Source organism: Aricia agestis, chromosome 3 (genome assembly GCF_905147365.1).
Source record: "Aricia agestis chromosome 3, ilAriAges1.1, whole genome shotgun sequence".
NCBI lineage: Eukaryota > Metazoa > Arthropoda > Insecta > Lepidoptera > Lycaenidae > Aricia > Aricia agestis.
Window position 1 is genome coordinate 18,058,226 of NC_056408.1, and position 25,995 is coordinate 18,084,220.

The window sequence follows — 25,995 nt, forward strand, 5'->3', positions numbered from 1 at the left end:
TTATGTTTATTTCTATAACTAAAGTAAAGGTACCATAAGTTAATACAGACTGCGGAATGTGTCAATATACAGTGTGGAAAACGAAATTCATAAATTCACCCTTACCGGCCGCCTAGGCGAGCAATTGTATTGCCAATATCACTCTTTAATTTTATTGAACCCATAGCCCAGTCAAGTTTGACATTTGAGGTTGCAAAAATTTGCACCAAGCTGAACATCGGTATTATTTTAGATTTAGATTTATTTGTAGATTTATTTATATTAATAACTATGTGAACGTGTCACTTTAAAACCTTCCCTGGACTTTTAGGAATATTTTAAGACTAAAACTAGCCCAATCCGTCCAGCCGTTTTCGAGTTTTAGCGTTACTAACACAATTGAAAATCCATTTATATATATATATATATATATATATATATATATATATATATATATATATATATATATATATATATATATATATATATATATATATATATATATATGTGGGATGAGGCTCAATCCAATGCAAAAACGTTTTAAAATTCTCACTAACTTTATTTTTCTATAACAATCGAACCAAACCATCTCATTCATCTTGCTTTTACCACTGACAACTCTACTCCCATCTGACAAGTGTCACCTCTGCCAAGTCATCACTTATCCGGGCTGCTGTACATAGACAATAGAATACAAATTAAAAAGTTAATACTAAATTAATAATTATCCCACACGGTCATCCTGCTATTCATCTGCCTCAGATGAATCATCTTCCTGTGCGACCCAGGGCTTCATGAAATCTGCTGAAGAAGTTGTATTAAACGGACCTTCGCCATTGCCAACCTTTCTTACAGAATAGCGATCGTTTTTGTTACCTTTAATAATCTCGTAAGGTCCTAAGTATTTGGGTAATAGTTTACTTCCTTGTGCAAATTGGGTTCTCTTTATCGCGACTAAGTCGCCTGGTTTATACACATTGGCTTTTTTTCGCTTCTTATTAAATGATTTCAAATTCTCTTCCTGCATTTTTCTTATAGATTCTTTGGCTTTCTGTCTAAGTACTTGTCTTTTTTCGTTGAAAATGTCTATCTCTTCTTCGTCTATCAACTTTTGGAGTTCTATATCTTTATCCTTCATTTTGGTACCAAAAAGTAACTCAAACGGCGTCGTTTTAATAGCTCTTTGGTATGTTCCATTTAGGCATCTTTGAACGTTAGAGACATGGCGATACCATTTATTAGGGTCATCAGCACTTAATTTGCTTAATACAGCTATAATGATTTGGTGTATACGCTCTACTTGTCCATTGCCTCTTGGCTGTTCGGTAGTTATCGTATAAAGTGCAATATTCTCACTGTCACCTTCTTCATCTTCATTTTCCGCTTCGTCTTTAGATTCTTTCTCTGGGCCATCTTCTGCTTCTTGATTTTCGTTATCCTGTTGTTCTATATTATCACCACCATCTTCTTCATCACTAGAAACTTCTAGACCGTTCTTGTTGTCTTTTTCTTCGTCTTCTTCATTTTTATCGTCTTGTTCTTCAGGTATGTTGTCTTTCATGACGTCAATGTCGAATGGATTTTCCGTTTCTGTTTCACCGTCCATATCATCCTCCCCTTCTTCACCATCCGCATTCATATCTTCAGGTAAATTTAAATCTTCTGGCTCCGGATATAGTTGTTGATTGCCGTGGTATGGATCAATCTGATCATCATCAATTTCGGGTTCCTCCATTTCGTTGAAATCTTTCTGTTTCTTTTTATCTTTACCATCCGATCCATCGTCTGTCCCTTTCTCTTGTTCTTTTGCACCCATTTCTTTTTCTCCAGTGCTCTCAACTGTACCTCGTTCTTCCTTATCTTTTATATTCTGCACTTCAGGGTCCTCTTCATCTTCGGAACCCCGTTTTTGCTGGTCCAGTTTCTCAGCAGCGTTGTCTGTTTCACCCATTTGCTTATCAGCATCGTCTTTGTCATTTTCTTCTACTAAAAGCGTAAGGTGACTAATCTTTTCCATAAAAATTCCTTCTGAAGTAAAACAAACTTTAAAGTCGTGTAAAATGGGATTACCTATTATGATATTAACTGGTATCTCATTGTCTTGGACTACGTACAACTTGATATCTGCGTAACATTGATCAATCTGAACATTAGCTACAAACATACCTTCTGTATAAACTTCGTTCTTTGCTATACCAGTTATGCACGTTGTTTTATTTTTGTAGTCTTTTACATTTTCTTTAATTTTCTCGAATTGCGATTTCGTAATAAGGTTAATGTCACTTCCGGTGTCAATCAGAGCTAAAGCGTCTTGGCCGTTAATCTTTATCTTCTTGTAAGGAACTTTCTCGTCATCGTTTTTACTTTGAATGTTTAGTGTCCTCGCCGAACATTCAGTAGCTTTATGTCCAAAGTCATTGCATTTAAAACACTTGACTCCTTTTGAGCAGTTGGATGAGACATGATCTACGTCTCCGCAGTTGTAGCATCTATGGACGCGATTCTTCTTTCCAAATGATGTGTTTCTAGATGGTTGGACATCACTAGTAAAGTTTGCAGGCTTATTAGAAATCTTCTTTTGGAACTCGCTGTAGATTTCCAACTTTTTGCGAAATTCTTTGATATCCGAGGCGCCATATAGAATAACTTTATTTGCATCCAGGTCACGAATACCATCTATCACATACTCAATTAGAGCAGCATCTTCGACCTTGCCGTGAAGCGCCAACTCTTTCATAGACAAGAAGTACTGCTGATATGTCTCGTCATTTTTCATCTTACGAGAAGCAAGCTTTTTATGTACTACTGCACTGTTGATCTTTGGTCCAAACTCTTCTTTAAGTGCCTTCTTAAGACTGGAATAATCTTTAACTCTTCCCAAAGAACGTAAAAACAACTTTGCTGTTCCATCTAACAGTCGCTTCGCATAGATCAGTTTTTCGACTTTTGTCCATTTCATAATCTGCGCAGTATCTTCAAACTCATCAATAAAAGTCTCAATAGGATAGGTGTCATCTCCGGTAAAAATAGTCATAGACTTTTCTAAATCCTTGAACGAAATCGTTACCTCACATTCTATTTCTTCTTCGTCTTCGGTTTCGTGTTTATCGTCTTTTTTCGGTGGCATTGTTACAATAAAGCTAGAACTCTTCAAACTAGAATCTCTATTTAAATTGCGTCTTCTTCTGGCAGTCGTGCAAAATGATGGCTTATCTGGGGTCATTTAGTCTTTCGTCTTCAAGAATAAATCTTTAATCCAAATTTCCAAAAGCTACCATTTTAATAGAATTCTGTATCTAACTTAATCCGTCTTGCGTCTTCCGTTTCACATCAGATTTTACTCCATCCCGGACGAGCCCCCAAAAAGATGTGGGATGAGGCTCAATCCAATGCAAAAACGTTTTAAAATTCTCACTAACTTTATTTTTCTATAACAATCGAACCAAACCATCTCATTCATCTTGCTTTTACCACTGACAACTCTACTCCCATCTGACAAGTGTCACCTCTGCCAAGTCATCACTTATCCGGGCTGCTGTACATAGACAATAGAATACAAATTAAAAAGTTAATACTAAATTAATAATTATCCCACATATATATATATATATATATATATATATATATATATATATATATATATATATATATATATATATATATATATATATATATATAGATAGATAGATATTGCTTAGAATATGATTATAAATGATATTTGAAAGTCTCCCATGGTTCCCCTATATGGTTTTTTTACCCAAGGTCAAAGGTCCAAAAAACGATTTTTTCATTTTTCACGATTTTTAGCAAAACGGTAATGTTTTTCATAAAAATGCCTGAAACAAAATTGTAGGTCATAAAATTATCTACAAAAGGGTTTCAAATTCAAAATTTTTTCCCTACGAACCACCGTTTCTGAAATATTATAACGATTCAAAAAGTTGTTAAAGTTGTAATCGTCGTTTGGGTGTTTTTTTCCACATAAGGGAATAATAGGGAACTTTCAAATTTAATTTTTAATCATGTTCTTAACAATTTTATCGAATTTTAGCTTGGTGCGAATTATGCAACCTCAAATTCTAACTTGACTGGTCTATGAAGGCGCGCGGTATTCAATATCAACCCTAGACGGTCAATAATATTTCGCAATACGTGATATTGTTCAATATTATTGTAGGTCTAGGCGCCCACTTAAGTGTCACGATTTGTAACACTGTTGAAATTTTAATTGCACACTGCAAGTTAAATTAGAACTTGAGTCAGATTTCACGGATTAAAGAAAAGTTTCGATGATATGGCAATTAGAAAAAAGATAGTTTATTATTTTATTAGTGCTACGGTATTAAATGAATAAATAATAACACATAATTTACTTAAGGTAAGTAATCCCCTTTTGGATAAACACTAATGTACGAAATTCCCTGATCGGCGGGTTTGAAACTGTCACCGATTGTCACTGTCTTCGTGACGTCCAACTTCTTCTTTCTCTTTCGTAATTTGCCAACACTGGCTTCTTTAACTTTTTTCTCCGGGAATGCGATAGTTTTGTCTACTTTCGTCTCCATAACTTGCACTTTGGTTTTCTCTTTTCGTTTGTAGTAGAACACTTCCCAGGCTAGAGTTATCATCGCTAATCCAAGACCGAATAGTGTCGCTATGAAGACACCACCTGTAACAGATATGGAATTGTGAGTTATGTTAGTTGTGTGTAGGTTTTTAGATACCTACTAATCTACAATAGCCAAGATAGCAGAAACTCGACCAGTGGGCCGTGACCAATCGCTTGTTTTTAACGCTTACGAATATTTGGCCATCTCATGTCCACCGAAGCACCATAGCAATATTTTTTAATTTGCCGATTTTCTACGTGTCCCAGGCTGTATGGCTATATAGCCATAACATGTAAAAAATACCTAAACTTTCAAGAGTAATTCCTTCTGATTCATCTGCGTCCGGGCATGATTGTCTTGCGGTCTCGTTCCAGTATCTGAAAGAAAAGAAAAGTATTACAAAAATGTTATTACAGTTACTTTTTATATTTCTTATAAATTATACACCTTATCCTATCTTAGTTATACACCTTCAACAATGAATATGGCTATTCGTATCTTAGCCCGGGCGCACACTAGCGGCCAAACCGCAGCGGCCAGGTCGCGACGGCCATCGAGATAGATACCTTAGTATAAAACCGCCGTAGACCACGCGCACCTGGCCGCATGCTGTCAAGCGGCCACACCATACTTTCGATGGCCGCCGCTGCCTGGCCGCTAGTGCGCGCCCGGGCTTACACTAACGCAAGAATGCATTGCTCTTTCGTTGTCGTTTTCACAGGTAAACTTTCTAATACATTTCTATCTTGTTTCTACAAGATAGAAATAGTTACGTGTGTGTGTGTAAAATAGATTCCTATAAGCGATTCAATGTGCTAATTTCTACGTACTCTAGCTGGACTTTAGTTCAAAAAATAAGGCGAGAGGATTCAATTTAATCTGTTGCCTGTTTTGCACACTTACACACCCCATAGCCCGAAAAGGAGATAGAGATCGCACCCCCAACGTCCACATGCCAACAGCTTATTATGCCTAACTCACTTGGCAGTGAGCTGCTCCAGCACGCGCTCCTTCTGCAGGTTGAGCAGGGCCTTAGACAGGTCCTCCTGCAAGCGCGAGCCCTGCTGCACGGCGAGCGCGTACGGCTGCTCAGCGAACACCTCCCCGACCTCCGTCAGGTTGCAATTGTGGGTTATCTCGTATCTGGAGAATAACATTTTTAGAGATTATAAACCTCAAATATTTTTCATGAATTTCATGATGGCTGCCACCGCAGCTCTTTGCTATCCACCGTCGTTGCGCTGAAATTCATTTGTCACGCGGTAACCGTACATTTTTCGGGATCAAAATCCTATGTGCTTTTCTGGGGACTCAAAATATATTTATACAAAATTCCTTCAAAATCGGTTCAGCAGTGTATCCGCACTGTTCACGGAGTTCAGACGTTGTTGTTATTGTGTGTCTAGCTATTTTATAACATGTACAAGGACAAACCATTGTTCAACAATACATAATGTCACCTTTGTTCATGGGGAACTCTTAATAAATAGATTTAAATTATTTGAATAAAAAACAAGGAGCGACTTACTTGATTTCAGCGGAGTCGTGTATGAAAGCGAAATCAGCTTCAGTGTGCTCGTTGACTTGCTGAAAACCTGTTTTAGCGTCGGGCACCGGACCTGAACACAGTAAACGTTTACATCTATATTCTACACATATTATAAAACAGTCGCTTTTTTCCCTCATGTCCCTTTGTTCCCTTTAATCTTTAAAACTACGCAACGGATTTTGATGATTCTTTCAGTGTTAGATAGCCCATTTATCGAGGAAGGCTATAGGCTATATTTTATCACGCTAAGACTAATAGGAGCGAAGAAATAGAGGAAAATGTGGAAAAACGGGGAAAATTATTTGAAAGGGCTAACTTAAATGCGCTAATCTCAGGAACTACGGGTCCGATTTGAAAAATTCTTTCAGTGTTAGATAGCCCATTAATTGAGGAAAGCTATAGGCTATATTTTATCACGCTAAGACTAATAGGAGAATGTGGAAAAAACGGGGGAAATTATTTAAAAGGGCTTATCTCGCGAAGTACTGGAGCAATTGTTTATGTTGTTTGGCACAGATAAGAAGTAGACCACGTGAAGGATCATAGGCTATCGATTTTAACAATTTTTTCAGTGGCTATATATTTTATACCCGTGCGACGCCGGGGCGGGTCGCTAGTATTACAGTAAATCTATGTTGCTCTATTGCGTTGTGGTGCGTTGCATCAGAAACAGTTCATAGAATAATCCATAATATAATATAATACCCCCACACCGGTTTCAGTGACGGTGGCCGGTTTCATTGAAACCAGGCCAGTTACGCAGGAGAAATTTTATAGTGCCCACGTGTGTGCGCAGTACACAAGAGCACACTCTCTTCCTTTACTTAACCTAGTGGGACGGACGACCGACACGACTGGTAAGAGATCAGGCGCAGGACCGAATTTTTTCAGTCCATCCGACGCACCATCATCTTGCTTTTCAGACAATCAGGTGATCAGCCTGCATTGTCCTAACCAAACTTGAAAATAACACTTTTCCAACGCGGGAATCCAACTCACGATCTCCGAGTCGAGAGTCACGCTCTAAACCACTGGACCACGAAGGCGATAAGAATAATCCAATACAGGTATTCTTCGTTACGGCATGTTGAAACAGGGCATCGATTATGCTAATAAAGTTGGCGATTAGTTGTAAACTAGTAATCAAAGCGTCTCTGACGATCTCCGTGGCTCCATGGTTGAGCGCGTGAAGCATGATATTAAATTTTAGTATTGGCACAGAATACATATTAGTTTAACAACATAAATCTCACTCCTGAAATCCGTTTAAATAAATAACGACTCATGCTACGATACTATAAAGTTCAAATAGTTAGTAATATATCTTTTAATAACCCAACCTATATTTTATAGTAGTTTTATATTCGATTATAATAGTGCAGGAAACTTGACAATTTAACATAGTAACTTGTGTTTATTTCTGTGTAGTTTGTGTATTTTTTTGTATGAAATTGGTTTATTTGCTATGTTTGTATAGTTTTTATCTACTTTTTGTATTTAAATACCTTATTCAAATACATATTTCATTGGTCTTTTTTAATTATTCATTTTTATAAGATTTATAATGATTTTGTCACAGCGGTTAAATCAGTATCATGAATAAAATTCCTCTATGATCAGTATACAGTAGATACGCGACGAAAAATCTTGCGCGTGCGTCACCACTCGCTTGTGAGTCCCTTATGATGTGCCACCCGCGGGTGGTACTTACAGTTCGATGCCTACACGCGCGAGTGGGACAGGCCTTTTTTTGTGGGGTTCATCGCGGCGAAGATGGTATGTGCCGCGACCCTACCCACTAAAACTCTGCGACCCTCCTCTCGCCACCCAAGACGAAGCCACGGGCACGACACACCCACCTCAACTCCGTCAGTGTGGAACAGGCCTGGTATAGGCCCTTCCCACACTTCGGGGCAGGGCCGGATTTATATTTTTATAAGTATAGGCCACTTTAATTTTGCCACCCCTATGTGCGAACTCTGCCGCTATCCTAGAACGCTACCGCCCGCCATAGGCGTTGGCCTATACTGCCTATACACAAATCTAGAGATGCTTTGTGTCACTGACCGGAGGCGTTGATGGCGAGCAGTATGTGTCCGTACTGCTCGCGCACGGGGTAGTCCCACACTCGGTACTGCGTCTGGTCCGACGTCGCGTTCAGTGTTATCTCCTTCCACACCCTGGAATATGCCACATATTTGCCATATATTTCATGCCACAGACGCAGTTGAGAAGTCAAAATTAGGTTGCTACTAAGTTGAAAGTTAATAGACTACGGATCTCTAAACTCGTCAATTTAAAGTTTTTACACAATCAGTTAGGAGGGAGGGCGACGCTAAGCGACCGCCCAGGGCGCCGGATAAAATGGTGCGCCGAAGGTAACCCCGCCCCTTTTTAGTTAGCGCTGAATAGGCACTGTGTCAAAGTCTGAAAAGTGAAAATCCCTTATCTAGCATCCAGTGGCAGTATAAATATTTAATCCAATATCCATACATAACTGCAACAGGGAATATGCAAAAAAAAATAATTCCATCTCAAATATATTTTTCTGTAATCTTTATCATACATTATAATGAAAAGGTATTTTTTTTTAATTAGTTATCATTTAAACCATTTAAAAATAAAATGTTGTTTAAAAAATGAAAATTAATGGAGGGAAATTCAAACTTACTAAACGCGCCACCATTGGTCGAAACGAAATGTGACGTCAGATGTTACATATCGGCGTCGATATTCATACTGCGGTTATAGTATTTGTTAGAAAAATAGTTTAAAACTGGCGATCTCTAGTGAATCTATATTTATAGTGAATCTACATAAGTATATTAGGTTTTATAAATAAGTATATTAGGTTTTATCAAATCACAATCGGACTATCTACCGAAAATAAATGCATTTATGATGTTAGAATATTTTGCATCAAACCTTGATTTTACGATTTTATTTAATTAGACTATCTGACTCGGCAAAGTGGTTTTGCCATATAAATTATTTCTAGTATAAATTTAAAAAGTGATCAAAACCTATTCTCAGACCTAACAAATGTATAAGTATACAAAATTTCAACAAAATAAAAAAAAAAGTTTTGGAGGTGTTCGCGCACAGACAGTGACACGAGAATTTTATATTTTTATATATTAGATATTCCAATTATTATGAACAATTTACGTTGAGTACCTACGTAAGTAGCTACTTGTTCGTTTCAGATCTTCTATTGCAAAATTAATTTACTTTTGATTGAATCGCATTAAGATGTATAACAGTAACATAAGTATGCTACATACGTACTACGTAGCATATTTACGTTGAAATGATCATCACCATAGTAATAAACTCGATAATGGAGATACATTATCGCTTTTCATCATCTTACACCATGGTTCTCGTATTTTTACATCGTTTGGAATACGAAAAATACTTTGTCAGGTGTGTTTCTAGTAATGCTTTTGCACTTCAGTATCACACAATACTTGTAAGAAGGTTTTTCAGCCTCTTCCATGATCTCAATAGCAAATAAACCCGAAAATAAGTACGAAGTAACTGAATCACTAAAGGAAACAAACACGGGACATAACATCTGACGTCATCGACATTTAATCAATGTTTTAAATTTCAATTTAAACAATAATTTGAATATTTTGAAGCCTCTTTATGTTTTATTCTCATTTATAAAGATATAAAGGACTAATTAAAGTCATAAAAAAATCGTGCATATTCCCTATTCGCATCACATCGCAAATATCTGCGTTAAAATTTATAATAAAAATGGCATTGCGATGCGATGCGAATTCGCAGTTTTGTGAGGGAACCCTTACGCTTACAGTGTACATCTGTAGCTCCACCATGAGTTTAACGCCGACTACAGTATATTTTTAGTATGGTATGGTAAAATCGCCATACTAAATATTTACGGTAGTCGGTATCGAGTATCGATAAATACTAAGTATAGCTTTAAACTCATGGTAGAGCTACTGCTCTAACATATTATGCTTAATGATAAGAGCGTGGCGACGCGTTACCCACCTGTAGAGCGTATCCTCGGCGAACTTCATGTTGATGAAGTACTGGTGGACGGTGGAGCCCTCCACCACCGTGTAATTGATCCGCGACTGACGCGCCAGCTGCTCCAGCGACGACACCGGCGTCTGTATAAACATATATAAACAAGGTGTAACAAAACTAAATGATAATACTTTATGGCGTGTATGGAAAACCCTGTATAGAGTTCGCTGTGATAATAGAAGCGCTGAAAAAGTAAAATATTATTTGTAATTTATATGAGCAAGCGCCCTCGCGTCCTGATTTTTTCCATACAGAGGTGGAAAAAAGTTACTCCTTCAGAGCTGCTACTTTCACAGCGAACTCTATACAGGGTACCCATACACACCCTAAAATAGTGTTACATAGTTTTGTTACACCTTGCATAAATTGGTTTTAATAGAAGTTTATGTGTGAGTGAAGTCGCTTATGATGAAATGGTCGAATTGCGAAATTCTCAATTCGACCATATTATACGAGTACCTATAATATTGTTTTTTTTTTATGTTTGTTCGCGGATAACTTCGCTTTTTATTAACCTATTTGGATGATTATTATTTTGTTGGAAAGAGGATACTCTAAAGGTGGTACCCATGATAATACTGTTTGAAATGGTTTTTTTTGTTTCTTTTAATTATTTTTTTACCTGCATCCTCTCAACGGTGAGGAAGGCGGCCAGGTTGGCTGTGAAGGTGGCCAGCATCAGCACCACGAAGAGCCAGTAGGCGGCGACCAGCGTGCGCCCCGACAGCGCCTTGGGCGCTTCGCCCCCGCCCTGCGGCGTGAATGACGTCAGCGCGAACCAGAACGACTCCTTGAGGGTGAACTCCCTGAAAATATCGACACAATAATCATAGATCATCTTCATACTTATATACCACTTGAATCGCACGTACGCACATATTTCAGATGACCTCAAGTAGCTAAACAAACCGACTTCTGTGTTAATTTGAAGACGCGATTCCGGCGCGTGGCCGCCGTGCACAGCGTACGCCGCGGTGGAATCGGGCCTTCATTGAAATTGTGTTGAGTTCATTGGTTTCCATGAATCTAAGCCAGCAGCTTGCTACCCAGCACCTAGTTATAGCGCCCAAGTGTGTGCGCAACGAACGAACGAACGTAAAAGCGCCATCTCTTGACAGAAATAAAGCGTTATCAACCACCATTACCTGCACGGATAAGGGTAAGCATCCGGATTATTCCTGGCCGAGTACGGGCTGTACTTCTCGAGGATCCATATCATGAAGCCAGTGAGGACCAGCGCGGCCACGATGCTCAGCCACACCTCCGTCCGCAGCACCGTCATGAACTTGAACAGGGACGTCTTGCGGATCGGCTTGCGGATCGCTGGGAGGATATAGCTTTGAGTATATCAACCAAAGATAGAAGCAAAAGCTATGACAGATGTAATCTGTAACCTCATTTAAACTTTTATTTAAGGCGCAAATTTATCAACAGGCACGCGCCGCATTTAAGAATCCGTTGTATGAAATTATGTAAAACCTCGCACATTCGTCCGCACCGTACGCGACGCATTTCGTGTACTATGCGGTGCGGGTAAATGTGCGAGGTGTCATATATAAATTTTTGCAAAATTAAAAATATACATCAATTACAGCAATAATTAAAATTTTATGGTTTATCCCAAGGGATTTTGGGAGTTTCTTTATGTATATGCCCTCGTAGTGACTAAACTACTTATCCAATTTTAACAAATAAAAAAAAATAGATAAGTAAGTAAGTAATGGTCAATCGGCTATTTTTTCAATTTTCTTACGTAGTCGCGTTATATTTATTAAACTTAAGGCCAGGACACAGAAACACGATACGACGTAGTGTCGTACCACGACGCAGCGTCGTTTCACGATGCGACGTCGTGTCGTGGAAATCTACGACGAGCATAACAACTGTCGTGAGTTTCTACGACGCGACGTCGTGCCGTATATCATGGCACGTCACGATGTCGCGTCGTAGGTTTTTACGATGCTCGTCGTGGATTCCCACGACACGACGTCGCATCGTGAAACAACGTCGCGTCGTGGTACGACAGGACGTCGTATCATGTTTTTGTGTCCCGGCCCTTAGGTATAAGAAATAGAAGTAAGTGTTATCCATTTGTTAACTCTTTAGGATTAAGCAACCGTTGCAGCAGCTTTATCCTAAAGAGTTGCAGTTGCAGCCACGATTTTGATGAAATGTATACTTTATGGCCCGGAAAAGACAAATAAGATAGCTTCGATCCGGAATAGCGGTTTCACAGCAATAAACGATCATTGGCGCAACCAAGCTGAGGGAATCATCTAGTATTCCATATTTAAATGGAAGTTAAAACCACAAACCAATAAGTATCCCAGTCTGCTCGAAGTAGGGCGCGACGAAGTCTATCACCTCCTCCCTCTCCGCGGTCATCGTCAGCGCGGCCACCGCTATGTCAGTCTCCTGCGAAGAATAAAGGCGGCGCACAACTTTAAGATCGCCTGACAAAACTAAAAAGCTGGAACAGCACAGAACAGGCGTAACTACACTGCAGCAGAGCGACGCGACAATTCCAGCCAGTGAACATAAACACGACACGACGTCGTGTCGTGCCACGACGCGGCGTCGTTTCACGATGCGACGTCTGGTCGTGCCACGACGCGGCGCCGTTTCACGATGCGACGTCGTGTCGTGGGAATCCACGACGAGCATCGTAAAAAACTACGATGCGACATCGTGACGTGCCACGATATACGGTATGACGCCGCGTCGTAGAAACTCACGTTGCGTCATCTTTGAATTTCTACCGGCCGGGACACATAAACACGACACGATGTCGTGTCGTGGGAATCCACGATGAGCATCGTAAAAAACTAGGACGCGACGTTGTAACGTGCCACGATACACGGCACGACGTCGCGTCGTAGAAACTCACGTAGAAATTCAAAGATGACGACATCGTGAGTTTCTACGACGCAACGTCGTGCCGTATATCGTGGCACTCGCGACATCGTAACGTGCCACGATACACGGCACGACGTCGCGTCGTAGAAACTCACGATGCGTTCCTGTGTCAGTGCCACAGTTGTTTATCCATTGCGAGGCCCGGGCGGAAGGTCTTTGCGAAGCCCTTTGTCTTCCAAAAACACGTTGTTAGGCCCCTGCAAGAGCGAGGCCCTGGGCGAATCCTGTTCGCTACCTAGGGGGTAGGTACGATACTGATGCTTTCAGCAATGCCGGTTACATCACATAATTTTTAGAATATTTCCGCGTCGCTCCGCTAACTTTAGCGGAGCGACGCGAAACGACTTTTTACTTAGGAGAGGAAAGCTGAAGAAGTAGGAGTATCAGTACTTAATCTCCCTAATGCGGACCTATTTTCATGGAAATGCGCAGTGATCGATTTTTTAGGGTCAATTCAGACCGCAACGCGACGCGTAGATGCATTTCTAAATTTGTACTGAATTGACATAATATAATACGTGAAACGACAACGTGCAAATCTGTCAAATCCATACAAATCTTGACATGCGGTTACGGTTTGAGTTGAACAAATTAGCCTTCTTATTAAAGCTGAGGGCGAAATATACGTAGGTACCTACTTTTCGACTAATTTATACTTACTCCAGTCATCAAGTCTCCGACGACGCCGTCCCAGGAGCCGTTGGGCAGTCGTCGGCCGAAGGTGCCCACTTTCGGCGTCACGATCTCGTAGTCTATGTTTAATTCCTATAAAATGTGTGTAATAAAATGTTGTTTTAATTTTTTAAATAACAAACCTGATGGAAACCAACTTTCGTCGCCCATGGATACTCGCAACATCAGAAGAGCTGAAGGTGCGTTGCCGGCCTTTAAGAAGGATTAGGGTAATAGAGGGTATGGGAGGGTAAGGAAGGGAATAGGGGAGGGTAGGGAAGGGATTAGGGTTAGGGGATTGGGCCTCCGGTAAACTCACTCACTCGGCGAAACACAGCGCCAGCGCTGTTTCACGCCGGTTTTCTGTGAGAACGTGGTATTTCTTCGGTCGAGCCGGCCCATTCGTGCCGAAGCATAACTCTCCCACGTCTTTACACAGCTAATAACTATTCAAGTTCAGCTTGGCTTTATCTGGCATGTTAGATAACGTAAATCGAGTTATGACAGACGCAGATGCCGAGATCTTGAATGGATTTGGGTGTATGTACTATGTAGGTATGGTATTAATTTCCTCAAAGATATTAAAAGGACCTTATTGCACTAACCTCGGCGAGTTTGTCAATGAGATCAATGCAGTATCCCTCGTAGACGGGCTGTCCGTCCTCTGTCATCATCACCTCCCCCGACTCCGGATCCACCTTCGGTATAGTCCATGGTACTGCCTGTTAACAAGTAACTTTAGCTCCAGCTTCTCTTTTTATCCAACTGCGGCTGAACCAAAAAGAAGGATAAAGATTTTGCTAGTCAATGTAATTTTTATGATTTTTATCGATTAGTGATTACCTACCTACACGTCGTATCGTGGTAGCTGTATATATCTTACTCTGCAGGATTTTCTTAACTTAGGTCAAACCCTTAGATAAATGATTGGTCTCGCGCGCGCGCTCGACTAGATACCGCGCTGCAGAGAAAATTTGATTTCAGAATGCGGCAACTCAATATTGTAGTGTGTGTAAAACAATGCACAAATATTGTTGTGTGCGTAGATAATCGGGTTGCCAGATACGTGACTGGTGCCCAATCAATGGGGAAAAATTAGTTGCTGTGGTCTTGTAATTTATTATTATTGTATAGTAAGTGCTGATTTTTCATTCACAGATAAACTTTACCATTGGAATAAAGTCCATTCGAAAAGAATGCGATAAAATAACAAAGTTGTTTAGGTCAACGAAATAATATAATGGGTACAATATTGATGAGAAAACAATACAAAAACAATGGTAGGAAGTTTAACGAAAGTTAAGAATGAGTCATAAAAAAGCAAATGTTAAATTTGTTTTCTCATTTGTTACTGTATTGTGTACATAAAATGTAAACTGTATTTAAGATTTTTATTTTAATATGATACTCCTAATTCATATTTATTAATACACATTCATGATCTAGGAACTTTGAAAACTTTTTGTTCCGTTGGCGGGATTCGAACCAGCTACGCTAGCTAGAGATTTTAATGCGCTCATCCACTCAGCCACTAATCACTATGTATATGTATATAAAAAAAGATATAATAAATAAATAAAAATGACAATCTCAGAAAAATTTAGGAATTTTTAGTTTATGGCAACTGGCAACACTGAACATCAAGCGGTACTCCGATCCGAATTTTCAGGTTTATATTATTTTTCTATGTTTATGACGATTTATATAATATTTACTGATGGTATGTGATGCCAGTACCTTTCTTGTTTCTTGTAGTGTTATTATTGCATAGTCTCACTACGCAAACTGGCATTTTGCTACGGACGTAACTTAAAATTTCGAAAATTATCGACACATCTACCTCACCCGAAGCTTGCGGCGCGACTGGCGCGGTTACGCCGCATCAGGCGTATGATTTGTTGCCGCATTTTTCAAGTACTCCGACGGTATCTAGTCGTAGCGCACGCGCGAGACCAATCATTCATCTAAGGTCAAACCCTATCCGTGCTGAATCAAATTAACAAGTACTTCTGTAATACAACACATTTTCCATAAGGATGATCAAATGACGCTTCTACGATATAATTTTAAGTGTAACTTGGTTCGTCCAACCTACCATAGTGGTGCCAATCCTGAAGAACTGCCGCAGTGGCTCCAGGTCCACACCAGGCAGCAGCTTGTAGTCCTCGTCCGCGGACCACGACGCCACACGCTGCAGACCGGCGTCCGGCTTGTACAGGGACAGGTGGAAACGGGAACGGACGAAGAGACCCGACCTGTGACAGTCACATATTCAGGGATTAACTCTGGGTCCGTTTGCTGCACAATCATTACCTACTTTTACCTAATGTGTTTTGTAACACCAAGGGCCTGTTTCACCACCTTCTGATAAAGTGCCGAATAGGCTATTCACAACTTTTTGACTGATTCTCCATACTTTATCTGTCAAGTTAAGTGGTTGATAGCCTAATCGGCACTTATCAGGAAGTTGTGAAACAGGCCCTAATAATAGTTTAAAAAAACCCTTTTTTTTTCAAAAATGTTAACAAATTGTTGCGTTGTCGTCAGTGACGGATTAAGACTACTTGATGCCCTAAGCAATCCATGTCTGTGTCCCCCCCCCCCCCCCCTATCTGTATGTCAACTAGAATCAGTCCTTAAACTTTTACCGCCTAAAAACATTAGTTTTTTCCTAGAAACTTTTTTGGTGACGAGAGAGTGAGACGTGATGCCCTCAGGACGGATGTTTTTTGTCCTTCTTTTGGTGCCCCCTCAGACGTGATGCCCTAGGCAATTGCTTAATTTTATTAAGGGTTAATCCGTCACTGGTTGTCGTTGACTAATACGTATGCAAAGTTTCGTATTAATTAGGCTACTGGATATAGGTAACACACATAAATGGTGAGTATGTTTATCAAATCAAATCATTTAATTCGGGCATCAGAGGCCCATATAACAAATACCTTAAATCTAACATACATATAATTATTATAATAAATACCTTAAAACTAACATACATATTTTATATATACTTAAAAACTAACACTGTCACATTTTGCCGGCGACGTGACTCGCTTCGTTCCGGAGTCTCTCCCGAAACCTCCGATAGACTACATCCATCGGCCAGAACTCCGGCGCCTCGAAAGTCGACAGAAGATTCGTCGGTACTCTCACCACAAAGGAGCTAAAGTTAACCTTGCGGCGAGACTGCAGACGCTCGACCCTCAGGCGCAGTGTCGTCTTCTTCTGGATGTAGTCCACGACGACCTCCATGGACCAGTGCAGGCGGGATATGTACAGGGGCGTCGCGGGGACCTCGCTCTTTATACCTGAGAGAGCCATGCTTCGGCACGAATGGGCCGGCTCGACCGGAGAAATACCACATTCTCACAGAAAACCGGCGTGAAACAGCGCATGCGTTGTGTTTCGCCGAGTGAGTGAGTTTACCGGAGGCCCAATCCCCTACCCTATTCCCTTCCCTTCCCATCCCTACCCTCCCCTATTACTCTATTCCCTCTTAAAAGGCCGGCAACGCACCTGCAGCTGAGTGTCCATGGGCGACGGAAGTTGCTTTCCATCAGGTGACCCGTTTGCTTGTTTGCCCCCTTATTTCATTAAACAAAATGTGATTGGTTACAAAATACAAACACTACTATTCCGGTGTAGTATGTTAGTTACCCCGGGGCTCAAAGTATCTCAATACCAAACATCATCAAAATCGGTTCTGCGTTTTGGTCGTGAAGAAGTTAGAAACATACAGACAGATAGACACACTTTCGCATTTATAATATTGTTAGTTATTAATTATTATCGGCGAAGCGTGCCACGCCCCCATAATATCTTTTATTTCTAAAATATGTGGATTTAACGGGGCGACTAACCCTAAAGTGTCGATTTTATAATTAATTTGTATACTTACTTGAAAATAAGCCCCGAATTGTTTTATTTTCAAAAATTAGATACTACATTATATTTCCGAGAATTCGATCTGAGCAAAAACACGATATCTTAAAATTTTCTCGATAGAAAAAAATCACAAAGATGCATCTAATTTTCACGAATTTTTCATTTATTGCCATAACCGTGCATTGAACGAAGTTAATATTTTAACACATTGTATAAAATTCTATCATTGAGAGATCGACCTAGCGGATTTTTAAAATGTTGTATATTCATCGAGTTATAGAGAAAAAACTAATTTGGCGGTGAATCCGCGTCGTTCTTTTTCACCTGGCATATGAAAGACGGGCGTGAGTGTGAAGAGAGAAGGATGATGTTTGATTTTTTGGGTCAATCGCCCTCTTATTAGCTATGCCTCACCTCTGCGCGTCCCAGTAGAACAGACTGTCGTTATTACTGGAATAGTCTTCTAGTGCCCTCACTACCTCCTCTTTGGTCTTATTGTCTCCCTTTACATCGTTACAATCGACTGTTGGTGTCAAATCTGACTCCAGCTTGGAGAACATGTCAGTCACGTGTTGGAGTAAGTTGTTGATGATGTGCTGCTTTTTCTGCAAAAAAATAACATGTTAAACAAGGGACTAAACACTAAACAGTCTCCAAACAAATTATCTATAGACTTTAGTACTCCCAAAATTGGATGTAACTGTCCTCAAAATGCGCGAATGACGTCATAATATTACCTAATGGAATGTTCAAAATTGAGCTATATAATGGGGCGCACTTGTTGAAATTCGAAAGACATGTTACTCCAATTAGTGAATTTTTATAATAAATCACTTTGAATATAAAACTTTGAAATTAAGGCAAACGATCTGCACCTTCTGCATACTTACATCTGCCTGATCTCTCGCCAGTCGTGTCGGTCTTCCGTCCCACTGGGTTATGAGAGTGACAGGAATAGAGAGTGCTCTTGTGTACTGCGCACACACTTGGGCGCTATATAAAACTACTCCTGCGTAACAGGCCTGGTTTCAATGAAACTGACCACCGTCACCGAAACCGGTGTGGGGAGTATTATACTTACATCAATATTATCGGGACAGTTGCAAGCTTCCCTCATGCCGATGAGCTTGCAACACTCGTTCAGATCAGCTTGCAGGATGAAGGTTGGCAACACCAGCTGGTTGGGCTCGACGCTCCTGTAGTCGGTCAGCACCAAGTTCCAGCGGTAGTCGCGTTTCACCAACTTCTCTTTTACTGCCTGTTGGTCAATCAATAAAACTTTAGTGATTGTTTTTTTTTAACACGCTTTTATAAGCTTGGGCTGTATTTAACTTTTTAGATATTAGGGTCTATGTCTTTAGCAACACTTAAGTAGGTATTGCCTGCAGCTATTCTGGAAAACCATTAAGATGTTGGCTCGCCGCGTCTTTACGCGAACAGAATAAAGAATCGTTTGAGACGATATTGAATTAATGATCGCAAGCCACATAGCTGCGATCCAGCGTCGTACGATATTGACGGTGTCAGTGCAACTCATGTCTCGTCCGTTGATCCACAAATCGCGACGCCTGACAACGCAACGCATCAATGTGGCATTGTCGAAGCGTCACCGCTGCGGCATCCCAACGCAAAGTAGGAACTTTCAATTACTCACCCGTTTATATGTGGTCGAGACGAAGTTCTCATCCCCCACCAGCATATAGAAGCTGGGCTCCGGGCGCATCGTCTTGAGCGAGTTGGCGGCGTCGCGCGATAGCTCGGAATGCACCCACACGCGGACCGTCGAGCGACCCAGCAGCTCGTATAGCGTGCGGTCCACGTCTGGAAGAGGTTTAGCACGTAGGCTGGTGAACCTTGTGCTAGTAATTATGCTGGCGAAAAAGGCTTACCTACCCAAATAATGTTGGGAATTATACAAAGTAGGTACCTAAGCCTATACTCTGATGGTTGGTTGTTTATTGCAGTAGTTTATTTATTTTGAATTTGAATCTTTAATTTACTGGCGTTTTTGATTAGCAAGCCAAAATGTGTTTAAAATAATATCTATGGATGCTTCACACCACGTCAGTCTGGCCCCGTGCTAAGTACCTATCTGAAGGACTTGTGTTACCTACGGGTACCAGACAACGGAAATACCTATATTTAATAATTTTATATTATGTGTTTAACATTTTTATTATATGATACACAATATATTTAATACACATCCATGACCCAGGAACATTGAAAACTTTTTGTTCCGTCGGCAGGATCAGTGCCGTAAATAGGGCGGTGCCACCGGTGCCCAGGCATAGGGCGTAGAGTCTTGGGGGGGCGCAAAATGGCCAAACCAGGCAGGAGTATTATTTTTTCGGTTTGCTCCCGATAATAGTTCCCGCTGCGCCCCTAGAGCACGATTCCAACAGTATAAAATAGACCTATACATTGCTTTGGGTAATATAATATCTAAAAAAACAAGGGCGCAGTTGTAAAAGCTCGCACAGGGCGCAAAAAATACTGTTTACGGCACTAGGCAGGATTCGAACCCGCGACTCCCGGCATGAGCGCTGACAACGCGCTCAGCCACTGAGCCACAGAGATCGTCGTACCAATAAAAATGACGCCGTTGAATTAATAAACTTGTTACTGCCAAAATAATCACAAAAATCTGTTATCTATATTTACGACAATTAGCTACATATTTTAATCATTTCAACAAACAAAGAAGTCGCAAGTAGAAACATGGTGCTTGCGATGCCTTATCAATTCCATACATTTTTGATTTCTTAGCTCCTACCTCTCTCCGTCTCCACTAAAATAGCAGCATCAGTCGCATTTCTCGACTCCAGGTACTGGTTCGCAGCCATCACCAGCTGCTGCGAGCCAAGCTGCGTGTGGATGAGAGGGATCCCTGCTGATGTGGCCAGCTCGTCCGCCGCGGACCACGCCGACCAGGAGAAGTCGAAGATGACTGACACGCCCTTACTGACAGCCGAGCATACTATAAAAACCACTTAAAATAATATATTGAAGCTACTGCGGGTTTTGAACTAAGTATAATTTTCCAGTTCATTAAGATATGGCATTGTTGTATGCGAACATTTATCATTGAAATGTCTCAGTCCGCGCAAAAGTAAATCCTGCAGGAAACTATTCCGCGTTAAAAGTGTTTCTCATTTCTGCTGGGTAACTCTTTAGGTTACAGTTATCCTATATCATCCGTAGGTACCATTAAAAACGGTACATACATTATAGCAGGAGAATACCTACGCCAAGCCAATACCTATAGGTACTTATTGCTTGGCGTATTTTTCTGCTAGTAGGTATAGTGTAGTTTACAGTAGGTAGGCCGTAGGTATACCTAATGAAGGTTTAGGTCTTACATTTTCTATTCCCTTCATCCTCTTTCTCCCGGTCCAGCTGTATGATGTCGTCATCAATCCGAACTTCTGGATTGTTCTTTTCCAGTGCTTTGATCGCTTCTCCTATCCTCTCTGGTAGATCCGTGTCAGGAGATTCTATTATAAATACTAGAGAGGCAAAGATAGAAGAAGTAAATATATGATTTAAGACAAGAAAGATATTATTTAATATTTTAATATACCTAACCCCTCAGGTAAGTATTAATAGCAAATGAATTGGAAGGCCTAGCTTTTTTACCTCTAAAAAACGATCTCGTCTCGGAAATAACAATCAATGAGTAATGGTGATTTACTAAGGGCTTTGTTTTTTTAGTTTTTTAAGTTAACACCTAACTATAAGTACATAGCTTACTTCCTCTGTTAGCTCTCAGCTACATTCGCTATTTACCAATCTACTTTTGAAAACCATACTAGATATGTGCTATTATAGCTTAGGTACTTCCTCTCAGCTCTCACACACAACGACTACCGGTCCATTTAAAAACGTCTCACCAAACCGCAGGCTCAGCTCAGCAGCCACGCAGCCCAAGTTGATCAGCAATATCATCAGGAACTGCATTTTAACAAGTCCGACAGCTGTTGCAGCTCCGTATCTTATTCACCAGTATCGCTGCTATGTACTCTTGCAGGAAGTACGGGATGAACAGAGTCAGAAATACGTAGAACAGGGTTCTCAACTTTTCGAACATAACCCGAGATTATCAAGCCGTTGAACTACTGTTAAATGAAATTTGAGAAGTTTAAATATGAACCATAATATTACACCTATGGTGTGATAAAATAAAAAAAGTTTAGGCAAATGATATAGATACTGCTTAGTTGTAAAGGAAAAAAAAATAAGGCAAAATATGATCTGCATAAAGTTGGTAAAGAGATTTACGCAAAAAATATTTGTCGAATTTGAACCAAGAAATCATTATGTAAATAAGGTCTTTTCGTTCGACCATACACTCTGCCATATAAGGAATATTCTTTTCAAGTATAACAATTATTTTTTGCTATATACTAGGTACATAAGCAGAAGATACTCCTAACTCCTCTAATCGTTACTTTTTTACCACACCGTTGTGCGTCTTAAACTAGCTTCTAAAAGGGCTTCAGAAGGTCTTGTGATAATAGACAATGGGAATACACGCCTGTAACTGAATTATTAAGCTTTTGACTGATGGGAGCTTAAACAAAGCTTTGATAGGCCATATACAAAATTATACACAACTTGGTATAAGTGTGTCGAAAAGGGTTTTGACTTTTGAGCATCACAATATTATGCTAAGTACTCACATACGGTTTTGCTCGATAGTTTAACTCCAAATCGAAGGAAATGCCATATTTGACATATTTCATTCCATCGAGTCAGAGCGAGCCTTCGAGCTGTCAGTTTTGGCGGTCCACACGGTGGTTATTGCTCGATTTGGAGTAAAACTATCGAGCAAAACCGTATGTCAGTACTAAGCATTATAGTAACTTTCATTTCAATTTATTTTTAAAATGTTATAAGTACAACATAGTATTTTATATACAGACTGTAACAAAACTAAGTGATAATAATTTAGGGTGTGTATACTGTATCTATACTAATATTATAAAGAGGTAAACTTTGTTTGTTTGTTTGTTTAATTGTAATGAATAGGCTCAAAAACTACTGGACCGATTTTAAAAATTCTTTCACCATTCCAAAGCTACATTATTTACGAGTAACATAGACTACTTTTTATTTTGGAGAATATAGGGTTCCGTAAGATATTTCAGTTTTTCGGAAACAACCAGAAAATTTACTTATTTTGCGTACGCTGCCTAAACTATAAAAGATAGAACTATACAATGTTCTAAGTAAATGTAGATCTTATAAATAACTACAAAAATGTCCGCGACACAATATACCTATCTATGTCAAGTGAGGCACAAAAACCATTTTTTTATTTAAAAATCTTGACTACATTTAAACGCATTTATTTTCCTCATGCTAATAATCCTTATCAAAATAAATAATTTCATCACTAAGTACAGTTTATGTAGATTATATTTGCTCTTTGAATGATTAAAATTGGACGTTTGGTTTAGAAGTAATGGCGAAATTAAAATATTGCGATTTACGCCCGTTTCGAAGTGGGCGCTACCAATGCCACAGAATAGATAATAGTACAAGTACCAATGCAGGGGTGCGCATTGTACACATTGAAAAGGTCTACAGAAAACTCCGCGATGGTATTTTTTTTTTATGAAATAAGGGGGTAAACGAGCAAACGGGTCACCTGATGGAAAGCAACTTCCGTCGCCCATAGACACTCGCAGCATCAGAAGAGCTGCAGGTGCGTTACCGGCCTTTTAAGAGGGAATAGGGTAATAGGGGAGGGCAGGGATGGGAAGGGAAGGGAAGGGAATAGGGGAGGGTAGGGAAGGGAATAGGGTAGGGGATTGGGCCTCCGGTAAACTCACTCGGCGAAACACAGCGTAAGCGCTGTTTTACGCCGGTTTTCTGTGAGAATGTGGTATTTCTCCGGTCGAGCCGGCCCATTCGTGCCGAAGCATGGCTCTCCCACGTATAAGTATATCTCTTATGGATATATCCCACAATAACATATTTTTTTGTCATTTACTTTTAACTTCAAATAATGGCTAATTTTCGAAGCGATTTTAACCAATACGGCAATAATGCTTATTCAATTAAATACTTTAAATACATTATTGATTATGGCCCTTTACAGCATAATTATTACGATTTTAATTTTAAATGAATATTTTCGAAGATATTACAGATTTAAAAATTGCGGGACGTAAGTAGCTTTTGCGGCAGTACCGACCAATGCGGGCCACGGGTAGTAATGAATATAAATTATTTAAAATCAAACTACTGGATGGATTTTAAGCATTTTTTCAGTGACTTAGGCCATAATTTATTTTATACCCGTGCGAAGCCTTCGTTTTACGTTCCTTATACAGTGTGTAACAAAAATAAGTGATAATACTTTAGGGTGTGTACGTGTTCCTTGTAGAGAGTTCACTGTGAAAGTAGCAGCTCTGAAGGAGCAAATTCTTTTTGTGATTTGTATGGACAACCGACAAACGCCCCAGCGTCATAATGTTTTTGTCCCAGTTTGCCCATACAAAAGTAAAATTAAAAATTTACGCTTTCTGCGCTGCTATTTTTAGAGTGATAGTATTTAGTATTTTTAGACTCATACACATATTATATTATCACTTTGTTTTGTGACATCCTGTATAGTATAGTATACCCTACTTTTTAATGTGCGATTTACTAGGCTTCTGCATAATATGGATTAGTAACCATTTACATAAACTTACTAAGCAATATTAATAAAAACTTCAAATGATCCTGCTAAAAGCATTATGAAGGATATTATAGTTAATAAGATTTAGATTTTATTTTACTTGCAGGTAGTTAAACCTGCTTATAAAAAAATTTTGCTTACGCTTGTGTCGTTGCCTGTACCTAAATATATAATTCAAGCAAGACGTTTTGTGTAGCTTGCACTGATTTGCCTAACCGCCGCACGCCATGCCTCGCCATCTATTATGTAGCCAAACAATGGTTAAGCCCACAGGTTAAGCCATATGTATCACATAATGACGTACAAACAAGACTGGAAAGTATTTGTGGGGTCCAATTATAAAATTAAGGCAAAGAGTATTTACGCAGCAGAAACTAAATATATTTTAGTGGTTTTACTTTAGATCAGATAATACTTGACTATATCAAAATATAATGTTAATACACTCCATTTTAATTCATTTTATGAAAATATTTAAAACAAAAAAAACTTTTAATTCAATTAATTATTTATAATGTTCCATTGTTTTCCTACATCGCCAGTTTAATTTGTGACATTTAAATTATAAACCCAAGAAAAGGTGGCTGTTGATAAAGATTGGCCAAACACAGCAAAGGTTAGAGACGGGAAAGAGGGGAGGCCTTTGCCCAACAATGGGACACAAATGGCTAATAAGAATAGAAATTATAGATTAGCCACTCAGGTGACCCAGGATAATGAGTCTTCTCATTATTTGAATTAAAATTAATTGACGGACTATGATCACTCTTCATATTAAAATAAGTATCATAATAAATATTATAATATAGTGATAATTTTAATTGCATAATTTTCCTTGCAAAGCTCTGCACTTGTCTTTTTACTTTTTGTATGAGCCTGTGTCACAGCGCTCCTAGCAGCAACTTTTAGTTGCCGTTAGGAGTGCTAGGAGGAGCTTTAGTTTCTATGCCAAATACAAACGCTAAGGTTGGGTTGCACCAACTTACTTTAACTATAACTGTAACTTTAACTACTATGCAAAATGTCAAATCTTTAGTTAAAGTCAAAAATGGACGCCATATTTAACCATAACCAGCTCAACAAGACTATAAATGAACGTGGCGAAAAAAGGAACTAACGCTGTCATCGTACAAAAACGCCATTTTTGACAGTTCTTTACCAGCAACGCCCACGCCCACGTTCATTTATAGCCTTGTCGGACCAGCTGTCATCTGTCAAATTCTGTGGTCAAAGTTAAGGTTAAAGTTAGCCTTAACTATAACCATAACTTTGACTATAACTTTAACTTTAACCATGCCTCTGGTGCAACCCACCCTAAGGAAATACTTCATTGTACAGGTACTTTAATTATTTTCTTAACCTACTTAAATCTAAAGATAAGGTTACCATTGACGAATAATAAAACGACTTATAATATATAATAACTATTTATGTAAGTATATAAACATTACATTGATGAAAAAAATATTCATTTACCTAAATCAATAAAATAGAAACATAAAAATTATTCTTAAACAATTTCCGATTTCACACTACACTTTTTAAATTAAACATTTAAAAGAACCATTTTAAAACATTTAAATCTTTAAAAAATTTCAAATGCATTGAGATAATGGTTGTTATTGGAGATT

At 39.3% G+C, this 25,995-nt stretch overlaps 1 protein-coding gene and 1 long non-coding RNA gene across 2 annotated transcripts; one reads left to right on the plus strand and one right to left on the minus strand.

Annotated features, from left to right (window-relative positions):
- Window positions 1-4,319: 4,319 nt before the first annotated feature.
- On the minus strand, window positions 4,320-21,147 carry LOC121740237 (ionotropic receptor 25a). Its single transcript, XM_042132876.1, has 17 exons — window positions 21,036-21,147; window positions 20,450-20,653; window positions 19,328-19,494; window positions 18,755-18,931; window positions 18,088-18,278; window positions 15,884-16,043; window positions 14,394-14,510; window positions 13,777-13,881; window positions 12,516-12,615; window positions 11,346-11,523; window positions 10,823-11,006; window positions 10,162-10,283; window positions 8,206-8,318; window positions 6,118-6,208; window positions 5,571-5,732; window positions 4,893-4,966; window positions 4,320-4,648 (listed from the first exon to the last, which is right to left on the minus strand). The coding sequence occupies exons 2-17, from the start codon at window positions 20,517-20,519 to the stop codon at window positions 4,353-4,355; spliced, it is 2,307 nt and encodes a 768-aa protein (XP_041988810.1). The 5' UTR covers window positions 20,520-20,653; window positions 21,036-21,147; the 3' UTR covers window positions 4,320-4,352.
- Window positions 13,155-20,625, plus strand: LOC121740238. Its single transcript, XR_006037619.1, has 3 exons — window positions 13,155-13,239; window positions 19,083-19,084; window positions 20,614-20,625. It is a non-coding gene; the product is annotated as an uncharacterized LOC121740238 (long non-coding RNA).
- Window positions 21,148-25,995: the final 4,848 nt, after the last annotated feature.

Excerpts from the sequence above, each read along its gene's own strand:
- LOC121740237 (XM_042132876.1), bottom strand. The coding sequence starts at position 20,519 with ATGGCTGCGAACCAGTACCTGGAGTCGAGAAATGCGACTGATGCTGCT. Across the intron at positions 14,511-15,883 it reads TCAGGATTGGCACCACTATG|GCAGTACCATGGACTATACC; the intron begins GTAGGTTGGACG and ends ACTTGTTAACAG. Across the intron at positions 6,209-8,205 it reads GCTCGCCATCAACGCCTCCG|GTCCGGTGCCCGACGCTAAA; the intron begins GTCAGTGACACA and ends TACTGTGTTCAG.